The 14,211-nt window shown below is 38.0% G+C and overlaps 1 protein-coding gene across 6 annotated transcripts in view; it reads left to right on the top strand.

The window, feature by feature from the left end:
- Positions 1 to 4,057: 4,057 nt before the first annotated feature.
- Positions 4,058 to 14,211, top strand: part of LOC124289722 (bromodomain-containing protein 1-like) — a 38,687-nt gene continuing 28,533 nt past the window's right edge. For 5 of the 6 annotated variants that reach the window (XR_006901739.1, XR_006901738.1, XM_046726354.1 and 2 more), the window contains exons 1-5: positions 4,058 to 4,256; positions 5,253 to 5,937; positions 6,338 to 7,191; positions 10,308 to 10,461; positions 11,011 to 11,145. Coding sequence is in view for 3 of the 6 variants with exons in the window: in XM_046726354.1 (XP_046582310.1) it covers positions 5,284 to 5,937; positions 6,338 to 7,191; positions 10,308 to 10,461; positions 11,011 to 11,145 (1,797 nt within the window). In the remaining 3 variants the exon portion in view is untranslated. The remainder of the gene's footprint in view (positions 4,257 to 5,252; positions 5,938 to 6,337; positions 7,192 to 10,307; positions 10,462 to 11,010; positions 11,146 to 14,211) is intronic. The other variant, XR_006901740.1, reaches the window with a different exon arrangement.

Here is a 14,211-nt window from a genome sequence, read left to right as displayed (position 1 = left end):
AAACACCTTTGACTAAATGTAAGAGGTTTGCAACTGGACTTAAATCTGACGCATGTGTTTTGTAGAAATTGTAGTAAACTTTGGTCTCTTCTAATGCAAAGCTATAAATCCTCTTGATAGACAATTACTCCCATGCACCTAATACACATTGTTTTGATATAATCTGTGCCTGTTATATATACATACAGCCAACTCTCCTGTCCTCATGTATGTACAGCCACGGTTAGTGGCCTGGGTGAGTGAGTATGGTTTTACGCCGTTTTTAAGCAATATTCCAGCAATATCGCGGCAGAGGACACCAGAAATTGTCTTCACACACTGTACCCATGTGGGGAATCAAACCCGGGTCTTCGGCGTGACAAGCGAACGCTTTAACCACTAGGCAACCCTATAGCCCGTTAGTTCTGTCCTTTTCTGTCCCTCGTGTCTTTTGTTACACCTTTGTTTTTCACCTTCAATATCTCATAGCTATGACTGTGAAGTGAAACCGACGTTGTTGGTGATGATGGAGACGACGATGATGATGATGGAAAAAATTCGGCGATTGTCGCCCGTATAGAGACGTTGCTGTTGACGACGACGACGACGACGATGATGGTGATGCTGATGATGGTGGTGGCGGTGGTGGTGGGGATGATGACGGACAAAATACGGCAAAGCTCGCCTTTATAGAGACGTTATTGTTGACGACGACGACGACGACGATGACGATGATGATGATGATGATGATGATGATGATGATGATGATGATGATGATGATTCACCTGCAGTTACATTTACAGGTGGACAGATACACAAACAGACTGGGAGATCAACACCAACCATGTCAGAATCTCCAACACATGCCTCAAAGTGGTGCTGATTGTTCTGTTTATTCCCGTGACGGAGCAACTAGTGGTAAACAGTGTGAAGTTATAAACAAAGCCGTAAACAAACTAAAGAGCGACGCCAAGCCCCGAAACAATGCACGAGCTCTGACGCTCCCGCATACTCCAGAGTCCCTCGTCTGTTAAAATACTTAGCTAAAACCTACCAGCTTATCAGCTGTGTGCTCTATGAGTATGTGTACGCTGGTGTAAGAACGGTCGCTCTATACGACATGGTAAAAACAAACATGCACGATGCGTGGCACCGATGTTCGGTAAGAATCCTCGGAGCTAAGGTTACCCAGTAAACAGAGATTAACATGGCTGTAGTGCGCGTACATGTGATATGTTATATATAAATATCCTTTGCCATACTCTGGAAATAAACAAGCGATAGTTTAAGCTCGGAGGTTTCCGCAGGTGCCACTGCTTATTGGGAGAGCGTTGGAAATGCTTGCAGTTAATCCACTCTCGTTAAGACACGCATCGCTGCTCCGCGCGGCTCAAGCATTCGTTATTCCGAGAACTCGTTAATCCACATTTTCGAGTATCCAGTGCACTGTATTTTAGTTTTTATAAATTCCTTCCCATTGTGATAGGCATCCTGCATCCATTTGAAATCATAGTTCCGCACACATGGACACCGATTCGATTAAAAATAGCTATCCAATCAAATTGCTCTCATCAGCGAGAGAAATTCTGTGCTAACGTTAATAGGAGAAAAGAAGATGGGGACGTCACATCCGAAACTAAGCTGATCGTAGCTCTACGTCTGTCGTAAGTTTGTGTTAAAGTATAGGACTTACGATCACCTTATCGCTTCGATCGCTTTGTGAAATTGGGTCCAGGGCCCCGTTCCTCAAAGCGATCGTAGCGCTACGACAGTCGTAACTCCCATACTTTAACATAGACTTACGACTGTCGTAGCGCTACGATCGCTTTGAGGAACGGGGCCCTGGGTGTCGTTGCACAAAGCAACCTTAGTGTTACGACTCTCGTATGTATGAGTAGTTAGTTGTCATTTACAAATTCTTTTCTATAACAACCTTTTTTTCTTAAAGTCATAGCATAATAGATGCACATTTCCAGATTCTGTAATAATAATGTGTTAGTGTCCGTTAAGAATGAAATTACCATTATATACTATTACAAGCATCCAAGTGTAAGGGGGCGGTGGGGTAGCCTAGTGGTTAAAGCGTTGGCTCGTCACGCCGAAGACCCGGGTTCGATTCCCCACATGGGCACAATGTGTTAAGCCCATTTCTGGTGTCCCCCGCCGTGATATTGCTGGAATATTGCTAAAAGCGGCGTAAAACTAAACTCAGTCAGTCAGTCCAAGTGTAAGAAAATAAATTTCATTAACACGTACTGTTCTCGTTTATATCTTACGTTCAGAATAAATGATGACTCGACATAAAACCATATATGATCATTGTCCATATCTGATTTACAACAGCTGTGAGAGCTGTGTTTATAGTTTAAACAGGACCTTTACAAACATGTTACAATCTATATAGATAACTACATACATGAGCATGTGTATCTATTGAAAGAAGTTTACATATTTCGGTATCAACATTTGCAATTAACATGTAACACAGGCAACATTATCAATGAATTCTTGATTGACACAAACAACCAATTGACTTATCAACGTCTCCACAAACCAACCAACCAAACAACCAGTTGAACAGTCAAATAAACAATTGACATAACAGTCAACCATACAAACACCAATTAATCTGTTTAGAAAACAGCCAATTAAAAGTCTACGACCATTTAACTAATTACACAGACCATAACGGCTCGTTAACTAATTAAGAAATCGCTATTCAACAATTAACTAATTAACGATCATCAAATCATCCAGCAACAAATTAGCTATATGCTGTGTATTTAGTGAACAAAACACCACTGAGTTCATTAATAGCTTTGAGTATACCTTTTTGAGATTATGCGCTGTCTTCTTTATCAAAAATATACCCGGAAAAATATTCGTCATTATTATAGATTTTTCCGTATATCAGCAAAAATAAGTCTGTCAATTATGTTACTGTCTATATTATCAATGATAATACACATGAAGACCTGTTTTACACGGTGTGTAAGAAATGACCCGTACAAAGTAAAAGTATTAACTGAATTTACAAATTGAAACTCAAACGCACTTGAAATGACCCTCATGTATATTCGTGTATGGATCATTAACGAGGGAATAAGCGCGTGCTGTACCTGTAATTGAGTAATTAGTCCCTGGTCACAGTAGTGGGTACAGGCAACCCCATGACCCAAACGCCTTCTCCTACCCCCACTGTTTCAACTGCTCGACCCCTACCCCATGCCTTCGTCCCTCTCCCCAAAATTAACGCATGAATATCTAATATTGGCGAAGAGGTTAAAATAGGAATTTACATCTCATCGTGCATCATTCATTATGTCTGCAATTTTAATAGGGCTTGTTTTGACATGTTCGCTTGCGTGATAAAAAGACTAATAGTTTGTATATAGTTGTCTGTTCTTGCATATGCACTTATAATGGGAATAAGAGCTGCAATTTAGTTTACAACCAAAAACATGCATCATATTTAGAAGTAGGCCTACAGCTAGGCTATATAAATGATTTTGTATAGTTCTTTTGCAAAGGCAGTGATTATGTATGTTGGATTTTTTGCTTTTCAAGACCCTGTGTATTTGTGGTTAATACTTTTTTTTACTTCGCCTTTTGGATGCCAGTTTGTTATGCATATGAGTTTATGAACTATATATAAAGACTTATATACACGTCTGTAGTGTGTTTTTAGAATACGTACAGGACTGACGTAACATTCAAAACGTTCCAGTGTGATGTCACATTCACCTTTATCACTGAAATTTTCTTGTAGTTAAACTTTTGTTATTTTTTTTAAACTTTACGTTTTATGAATATAAGATTCAAGATCCATGCCATTTTTCAAATGAACTTAATAATGAATATTGAACCCCAAAACACACGTATTTAAGTTAGTGAGTGCAATTATAACGTTGAACGAAAGTTTATTTTCGAATATGTATTCAACTGTGTAATTTTTAGGTGACACGTTTGAAATCATATTCAAGAAACAGATGGCAGGCAGGCAAAAGGCAACCTAACTTCCCGCCTTACCGGATGTCACGGAACATGGGCAGACTCACTCAATGAGCGCATGCGCAAAATTCGAAGCCAACAGGACGCCGTGTTGGGAGATGGAGTCATATTTGTAATTCTTTGTATTTTATGTTCACTCGAAAGGGAAAATATGGCTTGAACATGAGCAGATTCATAAATCAGTGATTGGAGGTGCAAATTCTAAACATTTGGACCTCTAACTCATCAATGACTTCACGATTTCAAATGTTTTTCAAGCAAACCTCGTGAGTATCTTTGTCTGCAGTTGACTGTTTACTGATTTCGCTTGTATGCTCTTTGTTGATTCCGGCGATCGTAAAAGATTAGCAAGGTTTGTTTTCTTAGTATCAGGGTACTTGCATGTAGGTTTTAGTTTGTAGCTCATTATCATAATTTTGAATTGGAGAAATAAAAAGAAATAATCAGTTGGGAAGGAAGTTGGACGCCATGATGCATATTTTATTAGGTCGATCCACTTCCTGTTTAGCAATGGCCGGCTGTTTCACAGCGAAGCCAACAGAACGCGCGGGTCACAAAGAGCTTGCGCTGATCTCGTGGATAAAGCATGTCACCTGATTTGCTAGTGGTATCAAGTTAAGTTGACGATGTTGATTTCAAGCGTGTTGTGGCATGATTTCTTACCGTGTCAACAATTCAAATAACAAAACGACTGTTGTCATGCATTTGATGTTACCGATCTTTACTTGTCGCTATTTCTGTGGGCAAAAGAATACTTGTACTTTTGTTCACGAGTGTTAGCTCAGACTAAATTGCAGTACATGTACAAAGTACCCTGATGAACAGGTGCGTTACTTGTTCAGTCTTTTAAACTTATAGTAAGTAGTTTGTTTGACAACCCTTTATTTCATTTTCGCTCGTTTTATACGTGTATAGTTCGTGAAGGATAAAAATTGTAGTCACTTTTTTTAAATTGCAGTATGTACCAAATACTTTGGAAAACCAAAGCTGACATAGACTTGTCTTTTCAGTATTTTCTGTGTGTCTTTATCTGCCACATGTGCACTTCAATTCAAGAATATTTCCCCCTCTCTTACACTAACAATCACCTTCACCCCCATATTCAAATATTCAAACAAGACAGAAAACAAAGTGTCAATAATTATCACTGCATACACAATAGAAATACATATTTAACAGTTGATGTATGTATAATGCAGTATTCAGTAAAATATTTGTTATGCTCATTTTCTCACCTAACCATTTTTTATTTCATTTTTCAGCAAAAGTATTAGATAGAAACTCCAGGAAAACATGGAGCCAAAAGTTGATTTAAATTTTGATGTGAAAATATTCTGCCAAAATTTACGGGCCACTAAACCACCTTACAAGTGTCCTGTTGATAGTTGTGGTAAGGTGTACAAGAGCTTCTCGGGCATTCAGTTCCATCTGTACAACTATGATCATGACAATCCAGAGAATGTGCCATCACCAGCATCAGTCAAGAAGACGAAGAAGAAATTGGCAAAGTGGCATCATCGGCAAAATCGTCGGTCACCTACCCCACCTGAGTTTTTCCGATCACCGACAAGAGAGACTTTGACTTACGCAGAGGCTCAAAGACTTGTAGAAATTGATCTTGAAGGGAGAATCCACAGAATAGATATTTATGAACCTTTAGAAATAATTTCACAAGACGAGATTGATAATCAACACAATACTGAAAAAGAAGAAAAGGCAGAAAAATCTCCCCTCAAAGGTGGGAAAAGTACAGACAATAACAAGAAAAAGGAAAATGGTACTGTGATCTCAAATAATACTGTCAAACTTCCTGAGGCACAAGTTAAAGTATTAGATGATTATATCAAACCATCTGGGCCTCCACAGCGAACATCTTCCTACTATCGTTACATGGAGAAATCATCGGATGAGTTGGATGAGGAAGTAGAATATGACATGGATGAAGAGGTAAAGATCTAGAAAGCACCAATCATATCATTTTGTTAATACACTACCAAAATACACACAAATAATGTCAACTTGTATTACCCATACTTTAATAGTGAGTATCATTTCACAATTGATCCATGCTGAAGTTGAAACCTTGATTCTGTCAGTTTTGATTGAACCATACCCGACTTTTAATTGCAATGACTCATTAAATGACTACAGATTAATTGTAAAGATTCTTTTATAGATTCTAGTTTTTACAGGCTTATGAAACTGATTCAGTTACGGAAGAGCTGTATCATGCTCATATTTCAGCAGTATGTCACATCAAACTACATTTTTTATTTTAACATGTTCTTTCAAAGTAGTCATTGAATATTCACTTCATTAACTTGTCTATTGATTTCTTATTTTTCAGGATCATGCTTGGCTTGAGATTCTGAATGATAAGAGGGATACAGATGGAATACAAACGGTTTCGCAAGAAGTGTTTGAAACACTTATGGATAGGTTTGAAAAAGAAGCTTACTTCCAAAGTCAAAGCTCAGGAAAAGATCCGAATCCCTCCATTGACGAAGATGCTGTGTGCTCAATATGTATGGATGGCGAATGCCAAAATAGCAATGTGATTCTCTTCTGTGACATGTGTAACTTGGCAGTTCATCAGGAGTGCTATGGTGTACCCTACATTCCAGAAGGACAGTGGTTGTGTCGGCGCTGTTTACAGTCCCCATCGCGAGCAGTTGACTGCTGTCTGTGTCCCAACAAGGGAGGTGCTTTCAAGCAGACAGAGGATGGACGTTGGGCCCATGTGGTTTGTGCTCTCTGGATCCCAGAAGTGGGGTTCGCCAACACAGTATTTCTCGAGCCCATTGACAGTATAGACAGGATTCCAGCTGCTCGAAAGAAATTGACTTGTTACATTTGCAAGCAGAGGGGTTCGGGGGCATGTATTCAGTGTCACAAGACCAATTGTTACACAGCATTTCACGTGACTTGTGCCCAACAAGCAGGACTCTTCATGAAAATAGAGCCTGTTCGGGAATGTGGACCAAACGGAACGACAAATGGAGTCAGAAAGACAGCGTACTGTGATGTGCACACTCCTGCGGACTCGGACTGTACGCCTCATTTAGCAGATGAAGACAAGTCAGTGTCTGCTAAAAAGGCAAAAGAAAAATCAAGAATCAAGATGAGAAAAGCAAGGAAAATTTTAGCAGAGAAACGCAATGCTGTGCCAGTTGTGTCAATACCAATTATTCCACAGTCGAGGTAAGGATTAATATTTATGTAAACTGTCCTCAAAAAGTACTTTTTGCTGAACTTGTATTTGCTGCTTTATTGATTCTTTGAAGATCTTACATTTTAAGTTGTTTCCAATTTCATGTCGTATCAAGAGTGATTTTAAATAATGATTGATCAAAACTGTGAGGCAAATGACTGATCCTGCTTATTACCATATTGTTTTTAGATCATATTTAAAATAACAGTTTTGTGTATTATTATTGAATTTATCAAGAATTTAATAGTAAGTGCCTTTGGCTGGCAAATGGGCAAACAATTATTTGTCATTAATGTCATTCAGTCTTTGGGAAATTCATTGATAAAGTAATTCTAAGTGAGTGAGTTTAGTTTTACGCAGCACTCAGCAATATTCCAGGTATATGGCAGCGGTCTGTAAATAATCAAGTCTGGATGAGACAATTTGGTGGTCAACAACATGAGCATTGATCTACGCAATTGGGAACCGATGACATGTGTCAACCAAGTCAAGGAGCCTGACCACCCGATCCCGTTAGTCAGTAGCCTCTTATGACAAGCATGGTTACTAAAGAGCAATTCTAACCCGGATCTTCACTGGTTAATGTTCCTAAGAAGGACAGAGGTCACATTCCATTAGATGTCAACATAGCCTAGCACAAAGCTGTAGACAGATCATTTCAAGGCTAGATGTCAACATAAGCATTTGATTATGTCAAGTAGTTTTTGAGTGTCATTAAAACCCTCTGCTCCAGTTATGCCTAAAAAAAAAAGCTTGTGGTTCCGATTTCCCGACCGACCCTAAATATTCCCGCCGAGCCTAACAATTTTACTCACCACATAATAAATTAAATTTATTTTCTGACACATGAGTTATGTAAAATATTTTGCAAAAAAGCCCAAAACCTACCTACCTACCCTAGTTCTGAAATGTAGTTAATCGGAACCACAACATTTATTGTTTTGGCCTTATGAATTGGTCTTCAACAACCAATGTTTGTCATAACAGGCAACCAACAGGATCAAGTGGTCAAGATTTTTTACATGGTTGATGCATACCATTGTATAGGCATAGCTTGATGCTTATGATGACAATCGCTGGATTATCTGGTTCAGGCTCGTTTATTTACAGGCAGCCACCATACAGCTGAAATATTGTCGAGTGTGCCGTAAAAACAATACACATAATGAATGCACAGGCAGAAATCATGATGCAAAATGAAATTTCTTGAATTGTGATTTAGTTAGCAAAGACAGTGGCCTTTAGTTGAAAGTTCAAATCCCACACTTATCATAATTATCTTTCTCGGTTTGTCAGCACTAAACTTGTGGTGCTCTATATTCATGGAAATGATGAAAAGCATTGATAATAAGCTTTCTTACACACTTTCCACCTAAAAAGGTTTGATATTTCAAAATATGCATGTGCTTTAATGCAGCATTGCTTGATAAACTACACCTTAGGACAGGAAAAGAATCTTCAGCTTCCTTGGCTCTTGCTTCCAGTATAACATTTTTATCGGTTTTCAGATCTTTTCGATATTTTGTCCCTCGTCTTACATAGTGAAACCCTGTTAATGTGGAAACTCTGCTTTATACAGCCATTAGTACCATGTATTTACAATTCATTGTGGTACTTTGTAGGAGACCAATAATATGCAGGATATTTTTGCTGGGGCATCCTGTATCATCTCAAAATTTGCAGACAAGATCTCCAGAACATTTTGAATGACCATCATTTTTCTAGAAAATGTCTTCGGAAACTGTATTCATGTGATGTTTTCATTTTAAATGGAGATCATGGTTATGTTTGGATTAATTGGCTTTCACTGAAGATTAACATCAAGTTTTGGGTTCAATATTAAAATGAGACTTGAGAGAGTCATGGGTCCTTGTCCTGATCTTGACATGTTAAAAATTTATGGCAACATTAGATCGATATACTGTAGCAGGGCTACATTTTAGACACTGCAGTGGTCCATCATTTTGGCTAGTTTCCTGTCAAAATGTACTGATTTCCTAGGGGCGAAAAAGATTTATTCTCTGTTGGAGTTCTCATGCGTCATAATGCCGGCAGTGCAATGATACATTTTTCTCTGTATCTATACAGATAATACATTTGTGAAAATAAGTTCCTTATTTCACGCTTAGTGACTCCCTAGCTGTTTTGTTTGTCTATTGCAAAATTTGTTTTAATTAGAATTTTAAGTTACTAACAAGAATAGCTACAAATTAGTACAATCAGTATGAGTTGACAAAAGCTTTTCCTTGGGAACCTGCTGTGAAATGTTTGTATTCATAATGTTTTCCTGTAATTAGGCCAAAGCATGATATCGAGATACATATCGAGATACATATCATAATGTTACTTACTTATCATGACCTTGCTGTATTGTTTCATCCCTATTATTTTACATATACCACTGCAGGGTATGATTTCATTATTTTTCACTACTTGCACCAGGTGCAACTAAGTGGATTAATCAGGTTGCCCCACAAAATATTGGTTGCACCATGTCAACAATCCTGTTGCTGTCTTAACTTTCAGAACTGCTCACAATACTGAATGTCTTTTGGAATTGTTTGACAAATGGTTGCTTTTTACATGTTTTAACTGACATTTTCATTCAGTAATTACTTTTCCGCTCCATCGCAGTTGGCAAAATCATGAAATGTCAGAAGATCGTGCACAGAGTGTGTTCGAGTAACTGATTAATGAGCATGAAAGTAGACTTGTTTACATTTTTTTACTTCAGAAACTGATTTACCTGAAGCAAGCTGTAGGAATAAACTTATCTAATATGGGAAATTTACACCAGTGAACTGCTGCCATGCATTTATGATGGAAATGATGGAAATCTGCAGCCTGAAAATGACAATTTCCTGCACACGCAATACTTTACCTGCCCTGGTACAGTCTGAATGTAGTGAAATCAGTCCATGACTTGTATAAAGTTGAATGTATGATAGTTGATCATCAACAATATGTGATAGCATTTCCCTCACAGCAGACCTCGAGAATCATTCAAAATTTTGAACACTGTCTAGTTATGAAATAATAGCGAACAAAATGTATGAGCAAGAATTTTTTAATAAACCAATGTCAGAACTGGTTCTATTTTGTCCAGGTTAACTCGGATTTCTAGTCTGGTGTCTCTTCAGAAGAAGGATCAATTTCTCAAGCGTCTGCTCAGCTACTGGACCCTCAAGAGACAGTCCCGGTTTGGAGTGCCATTGCTCAGAAGGTTACAATCTAATCATATGACACGCAACAAGGAACATGTAAGTCATTGGTCATAGATGCTTTCACTTAATGAACTGGTTAATTTTCTGGGTTTCATCAACATGCTTCAGGGCTTGAAATTGTTGTTTGATGAAATGTTGTTTGGCATTTTAGAAGATGCTATTTGATGAACAAAAAGAATTTTCTGGGTTTCATCTGGTAGGGAACCAGGGAAGGGAACTCTCATAGCCTTCAGAATGTTGTGGCACCAAAATTGCTTTGCTGGACACTGTGCTACAAAGCGATCTTTGAGTTTCGGTGAACGTAGGCCTATGTTAAAGTTTTGGAATAATGATCATCTTAGCACTAAGATCGATTTGTGAAACTGGGCCCTGACCTTTTATCTTATTTATCTATGATTTCAAGGTGAAATGTGTGAAAATGAGTTTTGGTTTAGTATTTCAAATATACTTTTCTAAAATTGTCAGATATTGTTATGAATGAAGTATGGATATATAGAGTTCTTTAGAAGTCTATGAGTACAATTAAGATTTTTTGAGTCATTAGTACATGATTTTTTAATTTATGGAAACAAATTCTTTTTTCAGCAATCAAAGAATGATAAGCAGAGCAATGCTCTTCGTGAGCAACTTAAATACTGGCAGAGATTGAGGCAAGATCTGGAGAAAGCGAGATTACTAGTGGAACTTATTCGCAAGAGAGAAAAATTAAAAAGAGAACAGGTAAGTTTGTAAATATAGCATGCTTTGTGGTTACATTTTAACTTACGCCTTTTTCTAGAATGCACTAGGAAGGCAAAAGTCAGTGTGGTAGCCTGATAAGGAGATAAAGAAGTTCATTGGAACAAATGTTGTAATTTATCAACCTCGAAGTCTACTAGCCCAGACTTGGATGTCAGCATCATTATATGTAGACTTGCTGGTTTTGTTTCGGCATTTTGCGAGACGGAACTGAAACAGATAAGTTGCTGAAGTCTGGAGACTTCTGATATGGTTTGATACATAAGCTACGAAAATTAAGGATCACAGTCAAGGGGTGAACCATTCCAGTATCTCTTTGTTGTAAGAGGCAACTACTTTAGATTGTTTGGTTGGGTTTTTGTTGGTAGTATCTTATCATATACAGAAGGCCTGGGCCGTTTCTCATATCAGTTGCTAATGTGTCAGGCCCAGACTCGATATAGATGCAACATTACTGTCTGAGACAATTAGTAACCTATTAACTCAAAACAGCATGGATTGTAGAATTCAATACCAGTATTTCAGTGTCACTGTGACATTGTTGGAATGTTATTGAATTTTTTTGTACTTTAGTATTATTTCAAGTAGCTCTTCGACCGCCTCTGTGGTGTAGTGTTTAAAGCATCCGCTTGGAGAGCGGAAGGTCGCCGGTTCGATCCCCGACCGTGTCATACCAAAAGACGTTAAAATATGGTACTTGTTGGTCCTTGCCTGACGCTCGGCAGTACTGGGTACAACAAGGACTGGTCGGCTTGGAGTCAGTATAATGTGTCTGAGTGGGGTATAAATGCTTGACTGTGGCATGGTACCTCAGTGGGCTGGCACTGTAAAACCAGCTTAAGTCTGGGCTAGTAGAAGCAGCCACACATACACACGCATGCATGTCGTCATATGAGAGAAATATTCTGAAGTGTGATGTTAATCCTCATTCCTCCTCACCTCAAGCAGTTCTTAGATTTTGGTGCGGATTGCAGATGTTCATATTCTCTGAGAGTCAGACATGACATGTGAAATACTTGTGGGAAAATGGCATCCAATTTGCATGATCATTGAATTTTATTGAATTTTTTTCAGATTATATATTGCTTGCAAATTTGACAAATGTTTGACCATTTCACTGCATTAGAAATCAGACGTAATTACTTAGAGCTTGTTGATACCTAAAGAACGATTTTAGTGATTACTGCCATGTGTGGGAGCTTGATAATGGGCAATCTGATTTGTAATCGTCCAATAAACAATATGAGTATTTGTGTGCCATTGCAATTAGTGCAGTGTATGTGCTTGCTGTACCCGCTGAGGTGGTACAAAAATTGGAAAACTGCCAGACTTGATTTCGTCTGCTCCATTGATGATTGGTAACAATCACTTCTGAACTGGACTCGGTAATCTTTGTTGTTACAAGTGAAGCCTCTTCCAGTGAATGAGTTTCAAGCCTGGTTTATAATTATAGTAATTAGCATGTGCCCTTGACTTGACCGATGTGGGTACTGAAGCAAATAGCATCTCATGGAGAGTTTGGGCCAATGGTCTAGCCAGTTGTATTTCTATGAATAATTTGCTGTCACAAGCAGACGCCAGAAGGTATAAAGTTTAAACTTGTCAATTCCATCAGCACAATGTTTCTGCTGGTAGTGAAGCCAAGATGAGGATTCTTGGTCAGAATAAGACTAGGAAATTCATGGTTGTCTAATAAATATATTTAACTAAGGATTGCTGGTGGTGAAAATCAATTCGTATTTTCAAGTCTATAAAAGATTATCTTATATTCATCTGTCTATAAAAAATTATCTACAGAGTTGCAATGTATATAATGTTAACAGCAATAGACCAGAAGGAAATGTGAATTATGTTGCTCTCAGCTAGCAAGTGAATTTCAAACCCAGAGATTGCTACAATGGTAGACTGGCTGAGCGTATTCTGATGGTGTGAATCAATCATTCAGCCACAGGTTTGACTCAGTAATATGCAGGTTGCTTCGATATAGCTGGAATAAGGTGTAAGACACATTCAGTAGCTCACATTTCGTGGCAGGACAATGTCAGAAGTCTGCAGGCATTATTGACATTTGGTATTTGCAGTGATGAGGAAATCAGTTCATTTGTAGTGTATGTAATAACTGCCCCAAGGAGTCACTCTGTTCTTGTGTGTGTAATCTTGGAAAGTGAAAATTATGCCAATCGACCAGATTGTGAACTTAAGCTGTGGGTTTTTCATATGGCTGATGTATACAGGCATCTATTTTTCTGAGGTTATGGTTACACTATGTGATCTCCAGAGTTGTATTTTAAAGGAAAAACCATCACCAAAAAATTGTGACAACTCATACCCTAAAATAATAATTATGAAACAATATTGATCAACTCCATATGTCTGTAATGGTAATCTTGAAAGTGTTGTTAGGGTTTGTAATAAACACCCAAGAGTGCATTTTTGATTTCCCAATCTCCCATTGACATTATAGGTTTCAATGTTCAAAATTATGGAATTCCTGAGGTCCTAATTTTTCTGCTAAAGTAATTGACTCATGACATGTTTAATCTTAAGTTTTAACAATGAGGTCATGCTGAATTTCGAACCCTGTATCCATAATAAGATATTGCTACAAAACCACTGAAAAACACACATTGGATAGAAAATATGTGTACATCTCCATCAATATTTCTTGGTATGTAAAACAAAGGTACAGAAAACAGGGATTAACGACAGTGAAGTGAGAATAACAGGATATTATGTCCGCCCTGTCATCTTCTCAATATGTAGTCCTAATTAGATTACATAGACTTGGAGTGAGTCCATCATGTCGGAAGATTACTGGCTTTGATACTGTCTGTCTGTGGATCAACTTACCTTGGTTATCAGTGAGCACTTGGTATCAGTGTACCCATTGTGTTGCAATAATGAGTTTACAAGTGGAGAACTGTATTGGAATTTTCAGATAAGGTACATGGTTATTTCATAGCACTTGAAATAACTGAAAGATTGCTATCTTTTCTTGTGTTTCCTTTGGTAGTACACAGAATCCCGGGCCCAGTAAACTTTCTAGTG

This window comes from Haliotis rubra, unplaced genomic scaffold (assembly GCF_003918875.1).
Source record: "Haliotis rubra isolate DU_JTF1 unplaced genomic scaffold, ASM391887v1 Scf448, whole genome shotgun sequence".
Lineage (NCBI taxonomy): Eukaryota > Metazoa > Mollusca > Gastropoda > Lepetellida > Haliotidae > Haliotis > Haliotis rubra.
This window is presented reverse-complemented; position numbering and strand designations above follow the sequence as displayed.